The 23055-nt window shown below is 41.8% G+C and overlaps 2 protein-coding genes across 21 annotated transcripts in view; one reads left to right on the top strand and one right to left on the bottom strand.

The window, feature by feature from the left end:
* Nucleotides 1-23055, bottom strand: part of MCF2L2 (MCF.2 cell line derived transforming sequence-like 2) — a 155445-nt gene that overhangs the window by 35017 nt on the left and 97373 nt on the right. For all 9 annotated transcript variants that reach the window (XM_038146503.1, XM_038146500.1, XM_038146502.1 and 6 more), the window contains exons 16-18: nucleotides 5810-5876; nucleotides 4563-4678; nucleotides 3250-3319 (exon numbers count right to left, since the gene is read on the bottom strand). In XM_038146503.1, coding sequence (XP_038002431.1) covers nucleotides 3250-3319; nucleotides 4563-4678; nucleotides 5810-5876 — 253 coding nt within the window. The remainder of the gene's footprint in view (nucleotides 1-3249; nucleotides 3320-4562; nucleotides 4679-5809; nucleotides 5877-23055) is intronic.
* B3GNT5 (UDP-GlcNAc:betaGal beta-1,3-N-acetylglucosaminyltransferase 5) overlaps nucleotides 16886-23055 on the top strand; it is an 82184-nt gene continuing 76014 nt past the window's right edge. For 3 of the 12 annotated variants that reach the window (XM_038146524.1, XM_038146526.1, XM_038146529.1), the window contains exon 1: nucleotides 21371-22941. In XM_038146524.1, the coding sequence (XP_038002452.1) occupies nucleotides 22672-22941 (270 nt within the window). In that variant the 5' untranslated portion in view covers nucleotides 21371-22671. Of the gene's footprint in view, nucleotides 16966-20941; nucleotides 20966-21370; nucleotides 23052-23055 lie in introns of those variants that run through there. The other 9 variants (XM_038146523.1, XM_038146527.1, XM_038146525.1 and 6 more) reach the window with 7 other exon arrangements.

Below are 23055 nucleotides of genomic sequence, written 5' to 3'. Positions count from 1 at the left end.
ACTGCTGCCTAAATCAGTGACACCTGCTAAGGCAGATACTAACATATTTAATTACAGCTTTAAGTTTTGCAATAGTGTTAGGAATAGAATTAGGCTCAGACTTTAAAATGCCAAGAAATAATTGATTGTCTAATTATTCAAATCCCAGTCTTAAATATTCCACACATCTCTATTTTCACATGCAAAGGTTCTGACTTTTTGCTGGTACTTTTACACCATGCTCCTCTCTCCTGTAAAGCTTTTCCTTTCCACACTGACTTGGACCCTGAGAGCTCTGTAAGCTCCAATGCACATGGCATATAAGCACAGTTCCAATTTCTTTTTGACTGCTGATTTAGGAATAATTTTTGCATTAGTCTAGAATTTAGACCTTTGAATCCAACTCACAGGTTTATGGTCAGCTGCTACTGTCCTTTCACAGGTAGATTCCTTTTCTAAATGCTTCTTTCTCCCTGAATGAACAAATGCCCCAAATGCTGGCTCCTATTAAACTATTCCCTATTTTAAGGTTAGCAATATGAATAAGTGAAGACTGGTAATCCACAGTGAATCACTCCTGCCAGAGACATCACCTAGCACATTCTGGTAAGCAGTCTAACACACCTTTGGTACCATCCTGGGCATTCTTGCCTTAGTTTGGTAAGTTTTCCTTCTTCACAGCCCTTTGGAAAGCAGATCAGCCCAGGGAATCCCTCCTGTTGCTGATAAAGCACCAGAAGATCATTCTGCAAGGAATTCAGTGCACATCCCTCCTGTCTTTAAATCCTGTGTAGTCCTTGACCACACAGAGCTGTAAGGAAGGTCAAGCATCTTGGTGATGACAAAATAGCTGCCATGTGGGTAAAGTTGAGCTGGCTCACTTGTAATTTAGCTCATCTGAAGATCATGCCCTAAATGAGGTCAGGCAAAGTGGGAGGGAGAACAAGAAAGGATTTCTGGCTCATCTTTTACCAGATTCTGCTGCCATGTTCCAGGAGACAAAGCCAGAGAGAGATTCCACAGGCTGTTTCTCCCATCACCTGAGATGCAGGGCTCACATTCATGGTGACAGCTGCTCAGGCGGCATTGGTGGAGCTGGGAGGGTGTGTGGGGACATGGCAGAGGAATGACTGGCAGGGGATGGAGTGACTCTGGCACCAGAGTGTCTCACTGCAGCTCTCAGGATACTTTTAAGCAGCTCTGGAATCAGGGCTGAGAAGGCCCAGTGTGATCAGACAGGGTAAAACTCTTCAAAGTAAGAATTTTTTAAAAACTGTCTGTTGTTGTGGCAGGATGGTCACACCCATACAACGGGGGAGAACCTGCAAGAGCGTGAGTTCCTCCCAGAGCTCAGCATCACTTGGAACAGCAGCTGCTTCTGTTTGCCCCTGTCATTGCAAGCACAGCCGTAACTCACAGGGCAGCCAGAAGCCACTGCTCTGCAGGAAGGCATAAAAAGCTGCCAAATCATGGGGAACACAAACACACAACCAGACTTTTGTTTGTGCCTCCCAAAGGCAGTCCAACAGAAACAACACATTTCTGGACTTATGTGGCTTCTTCTAAAAACAGAACATAAGGGCAGGAATCAAAGGTGCTACTGTGTGAGCAGGGACATCTCAAGAGAGAAGCTTGTGCTTTCTTAGTGTGAAATTTGAAATAGGGGGAAAGCAAATGCATGATTTAACCTCTTATTTGATTGATTTAGTGGTTTGACGAGGCCACAGAAGCTGATGAGCTAAGGTGATGGAGGGACTGGTTTTCTTTCACTTCATACCTGAACCCCAGCTTTAGTGCTTTCATATTGTGAAATAGTGAGGAGAATTTGGCTTAACAGCTGTTTTTACTGAGAGACAAGCTACAATATTTAAATATGGAGTTTGAACCTCCTGCAGAATCAGAACATTTCTACGTTTCTATACCAAGAATTTTTATTTAGCTGCATTCTTTAGCAATATATGCAGCACATGGACTATTTTACATTTCTTGGGTTTTAGAGGTTTGCATTCTTCAAAGACTGTTTTTGCTCATTTGCATAATGATTTCACCACAGTATTTTCCTGCCCAGCATTTGAATCCTAGGATAACAACATATGCCTTAGCAGTGTCATTTACTCAACCTCTAAATGCTAAGTTGTTGAAAAGAAAATAATTCAATGGACATATAATCACATTTACACTTGTGTGATTCTCTCCAGCCTGACCTGTTTGTAAATTGGAAGCATACCCTTTGCAAGTATCACATGCTCAAATTCCCATTAAATCTTAGTAATGTGGCAGTGCTCAGCACTTCTGGCTGGTTCATCCAAATATGTCTGTATTTAATGTGTGCTCTGGAAAAGCAGCAAATGCTACCTGTAGTATACAGTAGAAGCAGGAGGTACCTTTGACTACAGTGAACAGATTTTCCCATTTCTCATGCCACTTCCATTTCCTGTACAAAACACAGAGCCTTATTCACAGAGTTTTGTCAAACCCTGAAAGCAGTAGCAAACCACCAAAACAGGTTTTTTTTTTTCATTAGTAGGGCCCCTGAAGGAGTGCTGTATAAACAAGCACCTTTGGTTGTGTTGCAGGAAAGACCTAATGGTCAGGCTGAGTGGGGGTGGAGGTGGAGGAGGGACAGACACCACAGGGAGCTCTTGGAGAGAGCTGCAGCACTTGGGCACTGAGAGTCACCTCAGCAGAGGGCAGAATCCCACTTGGTGAGTTATGTGGAGAAGTACAGGGAAAAGACCTCACAGTGTTTTGGGGCTGGTGGGGTCCCTGCAAGGACAGCAGCAGACTCTGCTGGGACAGTTCTAGGGGACCAAGTGTCCTGAATTGTGCAGAGAAGAGAGAGATAAGATAAAGCAGGAACAGGATGTGTTGTCTGCACTCAGAGCAACCTGCTGTGACACCGATACCATCCTCTGCTTATTTACTGCAGGGTGGTGTCTGGGATACATCATTCTTCTGCTATAGATGTGTCTGATATGAAAAGCAAGTCAAACATTTGGATCACTGTTATTTGTTGGTTTTTTTTCTGTTAAGTGGGACTTAAAATACTTGTAAAACACTGGTAACAGACCTCTTCCTGTCAGTAAACCAGGTAAAGGGTCAGATATCAGAATACATGCTTGGTAACAGTGGCTTAATTTGGGAATATCTGCTTAGAGGAGTTTCCCTCATTCACAAAAGCAAACAGACTGAAAAGATGGGAGTAAATCTGTAAGTACTGTAGAATAAGACCATAGATATTAATTCAAACCTAAAAAAGGATATACTTACTCTTTTCAAAAAGCATCGGGCAAGAAGCTCAGGGTTTTCAATGCAATTTTCTATCTCCTTAAGGAAAATCCTGAGAGGGAGAAAAAAAAGAGTAAAGAGTAATATAAAATCCCATTCACATTGTATGTTAGCTTGTGTAGATCCAACTTAAAGCCTTCGTTTTTATAATACGAGGATTCAATTGGGAAGGTAACACACCAAGAAATATATATTTTAAAAAATGGGATGTGGCTGCCACCTGATTCCCTAAATCACAAATATTATCATATTTTATCTGCTACATCTGATTCCTCTGGCTGTTGAACTTTGTTTCCAATCTGTAGCCCAAATACCTGCTTTCCATTTGGGTATGAGGATTTTTCAGAACAGCTAGAAAAGAGAGGAATGCTCTGTCAGATGTAGTTGCTCAATCAGCAAGCAGTGAAAATATGGGATGTGGTCCAAAGGCTTCTGCAGTGACAGAACTCACTAAACTTTTAGGGAAAGAAAGATTGGGCTTGCAAAGGGAGAGGAATATCTTTCTCCAAGTGGAAGACACAATCTTTGAAAATAATAAATAACCTGGAAAATATTTTTTTCTACTATGTATTAACTACTCTGGCACGATATTAAGACTTGCAAAAGAGATTTTTTAAAAATTTATTTTGTTCAACTATTTGTTACATCTTACAGGCAATTATTTTTCAAAAGAATTCCTAAATTCCCACTTTGGTTACAGCCAGTTTTGCTTAAGCAAGTCTACGAAAAGCAGGACATTTACAAGCTTTGTGTTTTGAAAGCTGATTGCAAAAGGGTTTATCTTGTTCATAACTTGTATTCTGCAGTTATGGGCTCTGGATTTCCTTGTCCACAGTATGGACATGGATTCTGGAAAAGTTTGTGATCTTTTACGAGGCATAAAAAGTGGTATCAAATATATAACATCTTCTGATCCGATAACAGAAATACAGGACAGATAAGCTAAACACTAAGAAAACTTCCTCACAGAGGTGTCTTGCCAGACAGAAAATACCAGGATTTAGTCCTGTGACATCTACCAGTGTACCAAGAGAGGTGGTAAAATACTGACAACAAGGGACCTTCAAAATGGATCCTATCAGAGGAAATCACTAGTAAATGCACAGAGTACAATCTTCACCCAAAAAAAAAGATGAAATAGATGATCTTGGGTTTTACAGGACACACACAGAGACCACGTGAGGATGATTTTTCCTGCCAGTGTAGGTGTGAGCATGAAAAAGCACCTGACAGAAAAGGGCTGGACGTGATGGTGGCACCCAAGGATGCAGGACAAGCACCATTTCCCAATGTACCTGTTGTGGAAATAGTAGATTTCTGGGAGGTTCCCAAAAAGAATTTCCTTCTTGTTCTGAAGCGCAGATGGAATCAGATGTACTAAATTGGGATTGTCCATTTCTGAAGCATACCCCTGCAGAGAAGAGTGGAAAATAAAACCAGCCTGTTTTTACCAGGGAAGAAGTACTGTATTCAAGGCACTGGAAAGCCCCAAAGTTCATGTGCTTTTGTTCTCCACAGAGCAAACAAAGCTTCTCCCATGCCTGCTGCTTTGTTGCTCCCATGAATTCCTGATGCTTCTGATTTTCCCCAGAGATTTTACCCTGTAACTGTGCAAACACATTTTAACCACAAATGAACAGGTCATGGGGTTAAGAAAAAATAGACAAAATTATGTGTCTAGGATTCAAAAGCCATTTGGGTCATGTAGGGATGGAGACTGCTAAGACTGAGACAGATATCTTTCTGCTACCCTGCTTCATTGCACAAGAGTTAGTTTGGATTTATTTGTTGGACTATTTTTTGTTTGTTTGTTTCTTGAAAAAACCGTATTGTGTTTCTTCAATAATAACTTTGAGAAAAGAACATTCAGACTTTAAACTCAAGAGTAATATATCAATTACCAGAGCTGCCAACTCCCATGGAACAAATGCAATGAAGAATCAACCACACGTCCCTAAAGTCCCACCCAAATATAAGCATGATGGATCCCTACTCAGCTTCTGTCCTCCCACAGACTGGGGACCGCAGACTCCACACACACTGAGTCTGCTGGTATCCTGTCAGTTTCAAAAGCTCAAGAATTACATTTACAGCATGAGCTTTTTTTTCTGTGTTCAAGCAAAACATGGGACAATAAAGAAGAGCAGGAGGGGTGCCTTCCTCTTCCTCAGTCATTTTCCAAATGCAGATTCACAGAATTTAGTGTCTGGCCCCGTGGACATCAAAGTGCTGCTTCTGAAACCTATTGGTAATATTTTGAAAAAACATTATTAACTCTTTCTCTGAAAGTCCATAACTTTCAGAACCGTGCAAACTGTCATTCTGTGGGCTTGGGCCAGAGAAGTTGCCTTTTCCTTTAAGGCCTGAGGAAGGATGTTCAAAACATCCTTCCCATTCTCCATCTCCAAGGCTGAGCTATCTTGCCAACACAGCCTGTGTGTTATAAACAGGAGGTGGGAGTGCTCAGCCCATGAAGGATGTGCATCTGCAGTGATGACTTAGAGATTAAGCACCAAAAAGTAATTTCAGAAGAGTTTCTTACCTCTATTATACTTTGAAGTTCTTCTACATAAACCCGTTCTGTTTCTATCAGCTCATTGATTATGTGGCTAAAAGACAAGAAGGTAGAGAGTCATAGTGTTAATCAAGCACATGTGAAAGAAAAAAAAAGAGTATTCCTTACATATTCCTGTTTATGCTTTCGACTACACACAAAAACCCTCTGAAGGTCATTCCTCAGTTCTTTAATACTGTGCCTTGTTGATAAGATTAGAAGACCTAAACACATCTTGGACTGCAATTTTTTTCAGCTCATTTTAAACTTCATCTTGGATTTTTCTGTCATTTTTATACCTGCAAACTGGAAAAAAAAATTCCCAAGAAGAAGAAGAAAAAAAGGTTTCTTTTCAAAGAATAACTAATACTGAATAAAATGAAACTATATGTCAGAGCTATGCTAATGTTTCTGTTTCATTTCTTTTATAAAATAAACAAAATAAATGGCTAGACTTCCATCCTTTAATACAAGGCAAAACTAGGCAATAAGATGATGTTAGTCTGAAAATATGAAAGTAGGTTTAAATAAAATATTTTAACTACATTTTGAACATTTCATTTGTAGTATTAGTTTAATGCTTCTAGGTAACTTGAAGACATACATCTTGAAGATGCCTGACTTATTTCACAGAAACATTAATGTAACCAATTCACTTTTGAACAAATAACTAATTAGATTTTAAAATAAAATTGCATTAGATCTCTCATGTTTTTATGCATCAAATGTCCCATATTATCTTGAAAGTGTTGTCTTTATTAGTGTTACAAAGTTTTCAGGGTAGCTCCTCCAGCGATGCGAGCAGTAGGAAAGGACAAGTACCTGGTGTTCTTTTCCTGGCCTGTGCTTCTCGAGAGATTTTAAGAACAGCTATCTCAAGCCAAAACACATCCCCAGAAGGACACTGGGGAATAATGTCTAGAGGAACTGGAGTGTGGCCAGCCATGAGCAGCACACAACCTGAGGCCAGTAAGGTGTAGGCAACTCTTGGCATCAATACTAGCACCTGCATTCATCCAGCATCTCCCTGCACACACTGCCTGTGCCTGCTTACCTGGCTTTGTGTGTCACACAACAGTCACACCATCAGCCACACCCTGGTTACCTGGCTTTGTGTGTCACACAACTGTCACACAACAGTCACCATCAGCCCCACCCTGGTTACCTGGCTTTGCGTGTCACACAACAGTCACACCTTCAGCCAGACCCTGGTTACCTGGCTTTGTGTGTCACACAACAGTCACACAACAGTCACCATCAGCCCCACCCTGGTTACCTGGCTTTGTGTGTCACACAACAGTCACACCATCAGCCAGACCCTGGTTACCTGGCTTTGTGTGTCACACAACAGTCACATCATCAGCCCCACCCTGGTTACCTGGCTTTGTGTGTCACACAACAGTCACACCATCAGCCAGACCCCATCAGCCCTTTAGATCATGGGTCATGACTGCACTGTTGCATCCACTCTAAGAGGATTTCCTCCTCCTCCACAATTTTTTAGGATGTCCTTTTTGAGGTTAAACAAACTTCTGATAAAGCCTCATTTGAGTGGTTTGGCGAAGCATTTGAAAATAAAATAGCCACATTTTCAGCTTGCAGCTTGAAATGCAAAAGCACTGACTAAAATATTACTTGGTTACTACAATAGATTCACTGGTTTCCTTTGGACTTCCCCAGTCCTTTTTCAAGGAAATTTGGTTTTGTAGGCTAGCAGGTGACCACTTATTCAGGTCTCAAAGGCTATTACTCCTTTATGGACCACTTTTTGAGAAACATTATGAATACTGAGAAAACCAGACCTTATCTTCAACTGATTTTTCAAATTTTGTTATAAAATAGCTGGGATTTCGTAGCTGTCTTGACATAAGGCCTTAAATTGCAGTGTCTAGCACAAGGTAGGGCAGTGGGTGAGGGCTGTACCAGTGCTCCCCTGGCCACTCTCAGGTCCCATTGGCCACTCTCACACGGGCTGTGGGCTCCTGGTGACTCTCTCTGCTCCCCCTCAGGTGTCCTTAGTTTGGGAGACTCCCCCCTGAAATGTTCCACTGCTAATTGTGCCAGGACTGGAGCTGCTCCATGACTGTCGTGGGCAATGAGGGGAGCTTAGCACACACCTGCTGCCATCATCATATTTAACAAAAATATGAGGCAGCAATTGACAGTATTATTGTCACAGGCAGCTCTTCCCACCCCTTTTTCCCCTTTGACATGCATGACTAGTCTAGAAGTAATTTCTAGTGTAACTGGGATGTGTGAGGTAAAGGGGCAGGGGAGAACTTCCACACTGCATTGTTCATTCATTTCAGAGAAATTTTACAAGAATTTGAGGCTTGCACGGCAGCAGTCCAAACAGAACAAAACTCTGAGCTGACTGAGGTTTATGGGCAGCTCTGACAAGGATAACTCCTCATCAGGATCATTCCCAAGCAAACTGGCCATCTCAGCAGGGATGGTAAAGGATTAGGCATCTGACCTAAAGGTCAGAATCTGAGAAATCCCTAAGGTGCTACCCAAAGGCATTCTTGTTGCTAGTAAAACTTATTCCACTCAAGTATACTTGCTCCTTCCCCCAAGAAACAAAGAGATTCACCAAACCAGCAGAGTTAGCCAAAGGTAGAATATTCTGGTCCCAGAAATCCTGACTCAGTTGCTTTCCTGGCATGGAAATAGTGACATGAAACACTGCTCAGGAGGTCAAGGCCAGCTTTCCCTCTGGAGGGAGTTAAACATGTCCTAGCAGAGGGAGTTCAGCAAGCACCAACCTGGCAAAGCCCTGAGTATGGCAGGGCCCCTGCTGCCACCCCTGCTTGTCAGAATTCGGGTGTGTTTGTGGCAGGGATCACACACAGACTCACTGATACGGTGCTGTCAGATGTTCCTCCAGCAAAGGAAACTTCTTGGTATGGAACTTCATTACAATGCATGAACTAGCTCACATTTCCTTGAATGATTGATCTGAGTCTCTAAGGAAACATTGCGGCCTTGGATACACCAAGACCACATTTCCCACAAGGGGGATTTTGCAGAGGTGCCATTTGGGCTGTTTTTTCTCACTTCAGCAGCTGTGATATCCCGTGGCCCCACAGCACCACTAAGATCTCACACATTGAGCCACTTTCCATGACACCCAGCTTTGAGAAGCCCAGCACAATATGGATGATAAGAAAGTAAAAGTAATAAGAAAACAATTTCTGCTTTGTCAATAGCACTGTCTCTGGCAAGTTAGTCATGCCATGCTGCAGTGAAGAAAAAAAGTTATTTCACAGAGGAAGTTCCTCAACAAGGGTTAGAATGTGGGAGCTGCAATGGACAACAAAGCATTGAGAAAAGACTTGGTTTTAGCCAAGGTTGTAAGGGAAACTTTGAAACTGAGGTAAACTCTGCTATTACCCATCACCCTTGACTTTTAGAGATGCATTTCTCTATCAGCCCCTGCCTGTGCTGGTATTTAGATCAAAGGTAGCTATTTATATCACTTTGAACAGTGCAAATAGCAATTAGCAGCATTGTTGTTATGAGTATAAACTTACCCTGCACTATACTGTGTTGTTGCAACAAAATTTTGTCAGTAGGTATTCATCTGAGCTGGCTTCCTCTGGTAACTGAGAGCACACTTCTAGGAAGGGCCTCACCACAGTGACCATAAAGCAGACACATATCAGACCATTTCATCTCAGTAACTCTTTCTCCTTCCTTCTTCTTTAACAACAGAAGGAAAAAGAAAATAACTGAACAGTTGGCCAAGCTCCCCAGGGTTGTCAGGTCATTCTGCAAGTCTCTGTCACAATAATTCTGGTGGAATGGTTTCTCTGCTGTGATGTGCTGCCTTAAAAAACCCCATCAAATATAACGAAACACTAAGCAGGATTATTATCTAGAGATTACCACAACCTATTAATATCTCCTCTGGCTAAATCTCAATTGCTTTGTCCTCATACAGTTACTATTTGTGCATCCTGCTCAGATGACAATATAAACTAATTCAGGATTTTTGTTTCCATAGCTGTGTTTCTCTAACAAACTCATTGGCTCACCTCCACTCACAGATCCTGTTTCTATGCCAGGATTTGCTGTCACATATGCCTGTCCTGATAAGGAGTCTTTTCTCAGAAGAGGAATTGAAGCCATCAATTAGAATTAAACCAGGGAGATTTTCTTAAAAGAACCCCTGGCATAAATCATAACTGGTGTTCCAAAATTATTGTGCTGCAGAAAACCTGACTGCATGACAGGTGTGGAACCAGCAGAAATGGCAGTCATGCATGAGCTCTCCATACCTGTCTTACCAAAACACATGGTAGATGGAACAGGAATATTTTCAACAGCAAGAACAGCAGAAAATAGGTACACAAGAGCAAAATATTTAATGTAATAAATTAATTTTAAAAACACTCCCCTCACTTTTATAAATATATCTAATATAGATAGAAAGCTACTTAAATTGAAAATACTGGCTCTTTTTATACCCGAGGCTTCAAACACAATAGTAAGGACTGAAAGAACCTGTGTGCAGTGTAATGGAAACATAAACACAGAAAAAATATCAACATTGGATAGACTTGGACTTAAGGAAAGTCAGAGTGAATAATTTACTGGTTTGCAAAAAGGAGCACAGAGGTAAAAACCTCTCTGGTCCAGCACTCTGGCTAGTTCTAAGCACTGTGAAATTTCTATTTCTAATGTAAATAAAATTTAACAAAACTACATTTTTTTTGCAATGGTATCTTCTTTGTAGGTAGCATAAGATGAATATCTTCTTTGTAGGTAGCATATGATGAAAGTCTCACAGTTGCAGTAGAAACAGAATCAGCAACAAATATCACATCCAGTTTTGAATTAGAAATCACTGCAAGAAATTCTCAGACTGGTCTAATTGTAAAATCTCAAAGTTATCTTGGCGCTATGGAATGAAAAGAAATGAAAGCATGTCAATAGCTGAGTAGAAGAAACTCCCATTCCACCTACATAACTACATTTAAGAGGAATTTTTTGTTGTTGTTGTTTCTCACAGTGCTAAAAAGGCCTTTCTCAATTGAAAAGTATTCTCAACTGAGGTTGTGCAACAGCTCAAATGAAATTTGAGTAATGAGTCAGTTGCTGTACTTTACCTCCTAAAGTGTAATAAAAGATCACTCTGGACGTAAGAACATTTGTTTCAACAGACCTTGTTGTTAGTTGATACAGTATTTGTTAGTTGATACAGAAAACAGTTCTGATTTCTCTGCCCTGTACTCTTTTTTTGGTTGGTTTTTTTTTTTTTTTTTTCAATGACAGCAATGCCTCAAAAGAACAACTATAGTTCTTAAAATACATTTCATGGCTGCAAACAAAACCCAACTAAGTAACTCTGAGAAGCATAAGGGACTTAGGACTTAGGTAATATACTCCACCCCATCTCAAAATTTGTGCCCTTTACTGAAGTTATTGCAGTTGCCTGCTGCAACATCTAATGGATTTGTTCCAGCTATTATGGAAGTTCCTCTGAGCAAAAGGACTGCATCTTCGTTAGAAATATATTTCACCACCAAAGTCACCATTTATAATATTTTGCTTCTTCTGAAATGATCTGAACTCTTCACATAAAAGGAATTGTCCCACATTCACTGTTCCCAGAACAAATGACCTTGGGGAAATATTTTTATATATCTTAATTAGTTGACCTACATTATAGGAACCAGAGCATAGTTGTTAATGGAGAGGTAAATTAATTAAATCACCTACAGAAAGGAATAATATGAATAGAGGACTAAAAGTCACACAGGAGCTGTTTCTCATCTCAACTGTGCATCTGTACTGAAAAGATGCATCTCTGAACCCAAATTTGAGCTACCTTTAGACAATGTAGATGCTGCAGGCCGGTCCTTACTGTGGGCCAAAATAACAGCCCACATAGCTGTGTACATATTTTGTCAACTACCCATATTGGTGAACTACCCATCAGACCCCCCTCATGATTTTGGTTTTAATCTTGCAGCTCCGCTGTTTCTGTTTGGTCATAAAGATATATTTAGCTCTGTGATACCTCAGCATTGAGTAATCAATTAGCTGAGAGCAGGTGAATAATTTGTATACAAAAATAGTGTAACTGCTAAGAGTTATTAGTATTAGGTTGTATTCCAGCAGGTTGTAGTAGGTTGGTAGTAAATTGAGATCCATAGAAACTACTGCACATACATGCTTGTGAAATATCTGATGTAACTGAGACACTGCAGGCTAACAAATTGCTCCCACACTGTGCAGACTTCCAAGTAATTTCTTTGTCTGCTTGAGATCATGAGTATTTACATGCAGGAGACAGAATTAACTTAATTACTCAGATTTCAGTATTCTTCTTTAGAAATATTACCCAGTCAAAAGAAAACATGGTGATTTCCTAGGGCCAGGCAGATCTAATACAGCAACAAACTATATTGCATAAAGGATTTAAAGTGAGGACAGAGAGGAAGACATAATTCTTCATTACACTTGCTTAAGGATGGATTTGATCTGCTGAACTGAATCCAGTATGAGTTACCAGCCAACAAAGGAAGCTCACTCTTTTTTAAAATGTAGAAGTATAAATATATGCACATATGCATAAAAGTAATTAATATGCTAACACTGACATTTACTTTCATACTTGTTTCTAGATAGTAATGATTAGAACATCCCTTATGAATATATCAGTCATATATATATATATATATGTACATCAGTGAGATATAGAGATATAGATAGAGAGATAGATAGATGCCTGTATCAGTCACAACTGATATTGAAAAGATAAGGCCTCTGAAATTAAGCACTTTAGATTTTGCATGTCCTACTCATGTGGGAAATTCATGGGGGTTTTGTGTCCTGGCAGTAATTTCTTCCTGGCCGCCTTTTTCTTAAAAGTTGAAAATAGAGCAGGTAAAAAAAAAATCTCTAGATATTTAATAGTTTCTGACGTCTAAAAAAAAAATATTTAACAACCTTTTTCTATGCCCAACCTGACTTTTAAGACCGCAACTACTTTCAGATTACATGCTGTATGCTTTTTCCATTCCTTTGTAGACACGATACAACAATATCCAAATACCAGTTGACCTCATTGAGCAAGAAATCTGATAAGGGCTGACAGTGCTGTGGATTTTCCCACACAGGGTGGTAAAGCACTTTTTCAATAACAGCAAAAGTGGTAAAGCCCCAAAACTGTCAGACAGACAAGACCAGCAATATAAAACCCAGAAGTAGGTTAAAGGAAATGTAACGGACAGTGTATATGCTGAGAATTCATGCTGACTGCTAGAGCTCAGGCTCTAAGCAAACCTAAACCTAAACCTAAACCTAACCCTAAACCTAAACCTAAATCTAAACCTAAACCTAAACCTAAACCTAAACCTAAACCTAAACCTAAACCTAAACCTAAACCTAAACCAAACCTAAACCTAAACCTAAACCTAAATCTAACCTAAATCTAAACCTAAACCTAAACCAAACCTAAACCTAAACCTAAACCTTAACCATGCCCACAGCCTCATTCCAAAATTCTCAGCAGTCTCAGGTATCCTTGCTGTGGGTGTCTTGGTGGGACACAGAAGGATTTAGGCCCATGTGGCTCTGCTCCCTACAGATTCCTACACTAGCCTAATCTCTCACTGCAGAGCACCTCTGATAGTGCTGTGACTTACACGTCTCATGCCTGTGGTACTTACTTGTCCCCTTCCTGTCCCTGCAAGGACATTTTGTGCCATACAGAGCCATTTTTGATTGGGATGCAAAAGCTTGACACAGAACTATCATTTACTTCATGTAAATGGCAATACAAATTCTATCCTGAAGGGCCAACTTCTTCAGGAGAAGAGGAGAAAAGCATCAGTGGTTTTGATTCTCATGGCAGATCTGCCTTTGATAGCTCTTTTCTGCAAGACTTTGTACGGTCATTTGGATATAATGAAGAATTAGTTTTATTAGTAAAATTAATAATAATTGATCTTACAGACAGACCTGAGTTTATGTTGGAGAGGGCTCACCGGGGAAGTTCATGTTACACTTGGAAGTGAGGTTAAGTTTGGTGATGATGCCTCATCCTTTGAAGGTCTGTATTTCAAGCACTGGCACAGGCTGCCCAGGAAAGCGGTGGAGTCACTATCCCTGGAGCTATTTAAAAGTTGTGTAGATGTGGCACCTGGGGACATGGTGCAGTGGTGGCCTTAGCAGTGCTGGGGTAATGGTTGGACTTGATGATCTTAAAGGTCTTTCCAACTGAAATGATTCTCTAGTTCTATGATTTCTGTCTGAGATATGACCCTAAGGAAATACCATCCTGCTCCTTCCTGTAATAGGACACAGCATTTTGCCAGACTTACAGCCCAAACTCTAGTGCATCTTGGGCCCTGCTTTTAAATATCCTCAAGAATCAGTATTCTTTGGGGCCTGGGAGAAATAAACTCAGGTGTTAGTTACAGGACAACAGCAATGCAACAGGGAGACGAAATTCTGACAAGCTCAAATGGAGTTTATGAGAGCAACTGGAACACATATTATGCTTTAGTTAATCTGTTCTTGGCACATTTACATCAGTCAGTAAGTTGTGAACTGCCATAGCTGAGGACAAACATCCCCTTTTTGTGTGTCACACATCCTCAGCCACGGTAATCTGGGCCAGAGGGGCAGGCAAGGATCCTGCCATCTGCAGCTACCACACCCCACCCAACAGGGACTGGGAATCACAGCTCTCAGCAACATCCACATCCATTTACTGAACTATACTTAGGGCAACTCTGTCTGCCACACCCCAAAACACTGCTTGCAGAATTTAATGATAAACTTGGAGAAGGAAAGAGAGACACTTATGGATGATATTCCAAACTCAGAAAGAAACTTTAGCGAACTGTCGGGTAGACTCTAGCTGGAGAATGTGTTCAGAGGGCCACTTTACTCAGTAGGAAACTCAGAGGGAAACTCCCACAACTGCAGATGGCACGAAACTGGAAGGACATTACCCAGCATTTGGGTTTCTTACTTTTTTCTCTAAGCAGCTGCTAATGGGGAATGTCCAAGATAATACAATTGGATGGAGAGATTTCTAGGCTAATCCACGACAGCCATTCCTCTCCTTTTCTCCCCAGAAGAATAGGGAGCTTGGTTTATCAGCCTCAGTGGCTGTTGCAGGTCTTACACAAGCCTTGCCTACGTGGGAAATGCCTTGTTTGCCGCTCCAGTGTTTGTAGCTAGAGCTGGGGCTGGGCGGTTGCCTGGCAGAGGTAAGAGCTCTGCACCAGGCACGGCTCTTATGGGGGTTGGAGCTCTCGGTGTCCTCTGCCCACACAGGAAATCTGGTCTGACAGACTGCTGGGGGAGCACAGACAAATAGAACTTAGGCACTTTTACCAAGAAGAGCACACTCAGGGTCTCATTGTTTAGCTCTAATGCAGGTCAGGTGCCACAAAGGCAAGACTGTCCATGCTAGTTTGTCCAACATGACTATTAACCAGGGAACAGTATTTGAAGACAGGTTTGTAATGACTAGAAATGCAAACAAAGCATCAGTGTCTTCCAGCTAGAGGCTACAGAGAAAGATCAGCAACAGTGTATTGAATAATCTGCAAATGCACAGGAACTTTGCAGTCTACAGAGGAGCTGCTGGACAGACAAGTCACACCATGTAAAACAGAATTCCTTTCTAGATCATATAAAGAAAGAATGTTCCTGCTGGATGAAAAAATCCACATGAATTTTCAGAAGTGAATACAGAATTCTAAACATGATTACATCACAAATCTTCCAAACCGAGTTATTATATTCCCAGTTAATGAGCAGCTTGTCAAATGCAGGAAATGAAGTTAGCAGTGATTTACTGCACAGTGCAATTGATAAATCACTGCTCCATTGAATCACTCACTACATGGGACTGAGTGATCTCCCATCTGCTGTGTCCTGTCTGCTGCTGTCCTGCAAACCGTGCAATTATTTAGATCAGCTCAGTGTGGGTGCAAGTCACTGCCATCTGATTAGGCAACATGACCGTGTTCTTTGAGCTGTTGTAAATAACAATGTGAAGTGCTCAGCACTCCTTCATGAGCTAATTGACACACAGGAGTGGCATGTTTTTAACTACGGAGTTTAAAACCAGACTCCATTGAAACTGGTGTGAATGTGCAAAGGGAAGGCTTTGGCAGCTGGCTGGAGAATTTTACACTCCGAGAGGTGTGATTGCTCCTGGTTTGTTTCAGTGGTTTCCCAACCAGGAGACAGTCACTGTTCTGCCCTTTACAGAGAAAGCAGCACCACCTGAACCTAGGTGGTATAAAATCTCACCAGTGCCTCTCCTTCCCCTTCCCCGTCCATCAGCTGATAACACTGATAACAGGGCTAATTTCCTCTGCTCCTTGGCTTGTGCCTGTGTTACCTGGGATTTCGAGGTATTATGTATTATGCAAATACATAAAGGCAAAGGACTATCAACTTGCCATGTCAGAGCAAAATCAGGTTTTTATGGAGCGATGAACAAGCTACAGTTAGGGGAGAAACAAACACATAAAACTTCAAGTCCACACGTGCTTCTTCAGAGAAGATGCATCCAGTCCTAAGCCAACAGAGCTGCCTTTCTTTGCATGTGCTCTGTAAAGCCTGAGTTGGATCAGGGTTGTGAGGGAGCAGACCTTTAGTCCTGGCCTGGATAGGCAGAGGAAGAGGAGGGCGATTGCTGCCCGCTGACTATGTGCTTGCAGAAATTTTCAATGCTTTCCAAGTGGAGCACATGCATTTCTGTGACACGGGACAAGACAGAAGATACCTCTGATGCTAAACACCCCATGTGCCTAAACCAAACCGAGCATCCAGGATGTGCATGTGGCCAGATGCATTCCAGGAGCCTGCCCAGAGCCAGCAGGCAGCAGAACAACTGCACAGAAAACAAGTTAAGGAATTCCTGGAATTTCTGAAGAGCATTAAAATAACCTTAGTATCCAATAGCAAGCAGGTATGAGAGATAATAGCTGAAGTGACTGCTTAATGCTCTTTGATATTTGATTAAGTGCAAATTTTGTAAGAGAACATATTGAGAGTTCTTTTTTCAGCTTTTTTCTACCTCCCAGACTCTTTGGGAGCAAGGACACAAGGAGCTCAAGGACTTCAGGAAGCCTCCAGAACACTCAGTCAACTACTGCATTGTAACAGTAAGTTTTTTTCTACTGTTCATAATAATTTTCCCAGTTCCCAGAAATATTTGGAACTCTAGTAGGAATGAATCTCCCCCTGCTATTCTACACAGATTTCCATCAGCAGCCAGATCTCCCTACATGGCAGCATACACTTCACTTCAAAGGTCTTTCCAACCCTTTAGGCTGTAATTAAACTTGTAAATGCTGGAGCCAATCTGCCCAACAGGGAAATTTCTCTGAAAACAAAGATTTTGTGAAAGTTGAAAGAGACAATGGCAAACAAGAAATGGCTTGTGGCTTCTTGAAATTTCTCCTGCTGACTGAACTTTCATTAAGTCTGGTGAAAGAAAACAGCTCTCTGTGCCTATTGATAAAGAACATGGTTTGTCTTTTAAAATGTAGACTCCAAGTTCTTCCCCGCTACCAGCTGGAAGTTTTCATGAGCCTAGAAATTAGACTGGAAAGACATGCTGTTGGGCTCCTACTGTAACACTCACCAAAATCACCTTCTTTCAATTGTAACAGAATCTTATATGACACTATTCTATGAAATTTGTAATATATTTTTACATCCGAGTTTTATATATATATATATATATTTCCATTCATTTACACGCTGAATGGAGACCTTTGCAATGGATCTTACTTATGTCATGTAAAGAGGAGAAATTGTTGTCTAGTCTGGAAAACAAAAGGCTTTGGGCTTTGGCCTTTAAAAATATAAAGGGGGCTTACAAGAGACACATTTACCAAAGCCTATAGCGACAGCACAAGGGGTGATGGTTTTAAACTAGCTGAAGGCAGATTTAGATTAGATATCAGGGAAAAATTCTTTACTGTGAGGGTGGTGAGGCACTGGAACAGGTTGTCCAGAGAGGTTGAGGATTACTCATCCCTGAAAGTGTTCAAGGCCAGGCTGGATGGGGCTCTAAACAACCTGTTCTACTGTAAGGTTCCCTGGCCATGGTAGGGGAGTTGCACTACAAGATTTTTGGGTCCATTCCATCCCACACTATTCTATGATTCCAATCTTTATCTCTGGCTCCTGTAGAAGCTCTGCATCCTTGGCCAATAGCTAAGAAATCAGGAAACTTAGTTCTCTCCTGCCATACACAGCTCTAATGATTACAATGAGCACTTGGACACCAAAGCTTCCAGTAGCACTCCCTGAGCTACTAGTATTTTTGACATCAGTCTACACCTAAATTTAGCAATTCCCAGACCTATTGTCAGCACAACTTTGCTATTGCTGATTTAGAATAGGGCTCTGGCACAATATTCTCATTCTGAAAATAGCTTCTAATTCTTCACCCAGGGCAGAAGTGCTGTCCTGCTCTACCCACACAACCTGATGATTCAGTGATACACTTATTCTCGTGCTCAGAGTGATGCACAGACTGGAGGTCCCCAGTCCTTTTTAGATCAATAACCCTGACCCAGATAATAAGATACACTGAATAGAAAGGATTCTAAACTTGAATAATATCCAAATCTATAACTGGAACCTGTCATTTAAGGGGACAAGCACCTTCAGGCACACAGGCTGCACACTCCAGATGTGAATATGCAAAGTGACAGCAGGCTGCGGGTGTGCAGAAGTGATCTCAGATGCTCCACAGGTTTCCTCAGTATGTAAAGCACACTTTATGTGCATGTTCAGAGGACAAGCAGTGAGTCTGGACTGTGTGCATGGTTGGAGATTATTTTGCATGAGTACAGAACTGCTCCATGCCTACATGATAGCTGAGGCCACTCCTTAGTCTTAAACTTGACTCTCTTTCATTAAAGTCATAAAAATGATACCTCAGACTTCAAACCCTGAACTGGCCATTCATGAAGTTAATTCAGTCTGAATATAAATGACAGAGGTTACTATCTCATGAGAATTTCATTCAGTAAGGAGGGCTTATGCTGCTTATGTGACATGCCTCACCTGAGTACAAAACCACCAATGCCTTGCAATTTTCAGCTTATTATTTAGCAGTAGAATGAAGATGAAACATGAATAACACCTTAACTCCTGCCACTGCACACCAATCACTTCAAGATACACATTGCTGTGCTTGTAAGTGATCTCTGTCAAGGCCATATTGACCACTCACTGAGAACACCAAAATCACATGCAAGATTTGGGGGGTCATCTTACGAAAAGAGTGAAACTGTGGTCAGAAAGCCTTGGAACAGATGTCATACTTCCGTGTTTTCAAAATGAAGCACTAACACTGCCCAACAGTCTCCCAGCCCTTGTTGTGAGGTGGACTCAAAAAATGCTGGGTTTCTCAGATACAAAGCAAATCAACCAGAAAAATATTCCAAATTTACAGGAAATTCAGTTTCCTATATGATGGGGATTGCCAATATCAGCTTTTTGGATGGAGTTTCTTGATGAGTTTATCCACTCCATAACTATAAAGGAACAACTGTGCATCTTTGCATGCTCCCAGTTACTCCATCCTGCCCCCTTCCTTACATTTGACAGTGAGTGTACACCAGCATGCACACTCAGGTAAGCTGGTGAGCAAGAGGAGTTGACCCAACTCAAAACCAACCTCACAAAAAAGAAAAAAAAGGTCATACCAGCTGCTCAGGTGCCAGTCCTGTAAAAGGGACATGAAGGGACTACATGAGGTGGGTGTGGGGAGAGAGAGCAAAAGGTGCTGCAGCAGCCCTAAATGAGCTTAGACTGGTTGTGAAACTATTTTCAGAACAGATCTGTGAATCAGATTTCCGGCCATAAAATCACACCACAGAACAGCAGACCAAATAATTTCCCAACAATAACATTTGAGCATAAATAGAATAATATCCCAGCAAAGTAGTCAATGCATGATTTGGCCAGTTTGCTACAGGAACAGGCTGCCTACAGCCATTTGTGCAAATGAACTAGAAAGGGTTGTCTTGCTTGAAATGTTGTCGAAAATGCCCAGTCTAAGCACAGCAATGTGGTTGTGAAAGACTTTCACACTTCTCATACAAGAAGCACCTCAAGGATACACAGGAAGATGCTGGTTTTTGCTAGTATCAAACAGAACTGTGCTTCTGGGTTTTTAGATTGTCTTTCCATTGATTTAATATCTCTTCTCATGGATGTTGGGCCTGGGCTGCACTGGACAACACAACAGGTGCTGTTGGATCATGCCGGTCGCTCCTGTTGGGATGGGTGTGTGGGATGAAGACAGCAGCAGCTGGGTCAGAAGCACAACCCCTCTGAGAGCACTGTGTGGCTTCCTCAGGGCTCCACGGAGGTTCAAAGGCTCAGAAGCATTAAATGACAGATCTCTGATCCCAACCTCCTTGTGCAAACACATCATTGATAAGTAGGCTTCTGTGTTACAAAGTATTTTAAGGAATTTCCCTCTGACCTTCCTCTTCCACTGGGCAACAATAGCTAAAACATGTTGCTCATACAGCGGGAAGCAATAAGAGCACAGAGCCTCAACACAAATCTGCAGGAATACAAACCATTCTACAAAACATCTAGGTATTTCTCCACGTTCTGTTGAATCTTATCAGCTCATTATTTACTCTGAAATAGGCTGGATGTGAGGCCAGTGAGTGGCCCATACAGGAACTAAACCCACAGCCTAGGTTGATATTGGTGCCACGGTGTGACGGACTGAAACGGAAAGGCTGTTTGGGTGCTGGGATGGACCTGCTACACCCCCATTCCCACAAACTGCACTGTGCCACATCCTTACACTGATAAACCACGCTGATCTCTGAACAGTGACCTGAGCCTGTGCGTGCAGGACAGCATGATTACAGCAGGGCAGGTTTCCTGGGGAAAACCACGTGTGAGGGGCCTCTCAGAACAGCCAGCCAGACAGGGCTGCCTCCTGCTTTGCTGCTTTGGAGACACAACCAGCTCTGCACTTCTGCCAGGGCTGAGTGGGCTGATAGGGCCGAGAAGGGATGTTTAAATGTCATTTATAAACAAATAAGGGTAGTGCTCTGAAAAACTCTCCCTACCAGCATCACTGGGGAAAAAGAAGAAAAGGTGGAGCTTTATTTCTAAGTAAGTTGTATCTCAACAGAGGACTGAGCAAGTTTTGGTTTAAGACAAAGGAAATGGAAAGCGGAAGGGAAAGTGGAAAGGAAAAAGGAGAAGGGAAGTGAAAATGGAAAGAGGAAGGCAAAGTGGAAAGAAAAAAATAGGGGAAAGGGGAAAGGGAAGGGGGAAGGGAAGAAAGAAAAGGTTGTGGATCCTTTGAGCAAATGTCACTTTTCAGGAAAAAAGTGGACACAACTGTATGACAAACTCAGTTTCTTTGCAGTGCTGATTAGAAATAGTCATTTTTGTTCAATAATTGAAATATTTCTGACTTTGTTTTCTATGGATTCAATTCTTCAAATCTTGTAATTATGTCTGAATGATGTTTCCACACAAACACACCTTAAATTTTGAAGTTATCTCCTGATTTTGAGAATGTGACTCATTGAAGCTGTATTTCTGGAAGCTGCATTATCCAGACACAGATAATGCAGAAATGACACTTAAAAGTAACAAAGAAGAATAATGTATGGAAAAAAACCCAAAACCTTCACATTTGTGAGCTAGGGAAGGAATCAAAAATTATCATTTTGGTAAGAAAAAAATGAATTATGCTTTGTTTATAAGGTTATTTCTATTGTTATTTAAACACTGCTCAGAAAACATGCCAAATCTCCACAATGACCTACAAACTTTTCTTTCTAAGGTGAAGATTGCACAGAATTATATTTCATCTTGCTCCAGAATCAAACAGACAAAGAAAAGTCCGGGAAGGCTGCTATAAAGTATTTAGTCATACTAAGATACACAACAGGAGAAAGGAGAGATCAAGTGAAAAACTCCTTAGGTCTTGAAGCTTCCCAAGCAAAACATGTATTGCAAAACAACACATCCTTCCTTAGGACCATCAGCTGCTCAGGTTTTACCCTTGCTCTACTTTTGCTGGGTGACCTTGACAACAGTATTCCTATCTCTATTTTCTCTCTTGTGTGTGAAAAGAAAACAATTCCTTGCCTCACAAAGATGTTGTCAGATTTATGGTTGCAAAGTGACAAACAGACCCTAATTGTCACGATATGCAATAGTTAAATTTCTATGAAGTCAATGGTGAGGTCAGGAAAGATTCAGGTCAATTACAGACATGTGAAAGAATTGGAGATACATGATGGGTTTGTGTTTGATATTTATAGACAGTAAGAAATCTATGATTCTGTGATTCTATAAAATTACACAAGGCACAGCATTGTAGAGGCTTTTCAAGTGAATTTGAATGAAATTTTTAACCCAGTTTTTCCTCTTTACAAAAGTTTGGCAAAAGCATATTCAATGAAGGCAAGTTCATAGCACTTTCTTTGGTTTGTTTTTTAAATACTTCTGTCTCAGTCCTACTGCCCGTGGAGACTGCTTCACTATTGGTGTTCTTCAATGAATCAGGCATTCCCCTCAGGCTGGTGTAAGGAAGTCACCAAGATTTGTGGGGAAGGTAGAAGAGAAAGAGAACCCTGAACATGCTCTTTTTTACTCCTCTGAAGATTCCCAACAGCAAAGTGAGACTAACAAGTTTCACTGTGACCTACAAACTAACTACCCAGTAACAAGATGTTATTTGGCACCTCGGACACTTAGAGGAGCAATCAGCTAAACTTTCACGGCGTCCCCTAAGAAATTTTTAAGATATAAGTACTTCAGAACTTTCAGCACATCACTTTTCTCACTCTGAGTGTCAGCGCATGACAGAGTTTTCCCACGTCGCACACAGCAGTGTCACCCTGCCCCGCGCCTGGGGAACAGCGCCGCGGGCGGGCAGGGCGTTCGCGGGCAGCGGGACACCCGAGCCGAGGACGGAGCCCGGGCCGGGCGCGGTGAGCGCGGCGCAGGGGGCGGAGCCGGTGGCTCCCGGGCCGCCGGAGCCCGTCTGCTGCCGGGGAGCGCCGTGGCCCGGCCCGTCCCTGCCGCCCGAGGAAGCCAGCGGAGGAGAAAGCAGCTCTCCGGGCAGTTTGGTAGGTGAGCTGCGGGAATCTCTGCTGGGTGTCGTCCCGCTGCCCCTCGCGCTTTCTGAACTAAGAGCAGCCGGGTTGTCGGTTCCTCTGATGGCTGAAGCGAGTGCCGGGTAA

Source organism: Motacilla alba, chromosome 9 (assembly GCF_015832195.1).
Source record: "Motacilla alba alba isolate MOTALB_02 chromosome 9, Motacilla_alba_V1.0_pri, whole genome shotgun sequence".
NCBI classification, from domain to species: Eukaryota; Metazoa; Chordata; class Aves; order Passeriformes; family Motacillidae; genus Motacilla; species Motacilla alba.
Note: the sequence above shows the minus strand (reverse complement) of the source record. Positions and strands in the feature narration are given on the sequence as shown.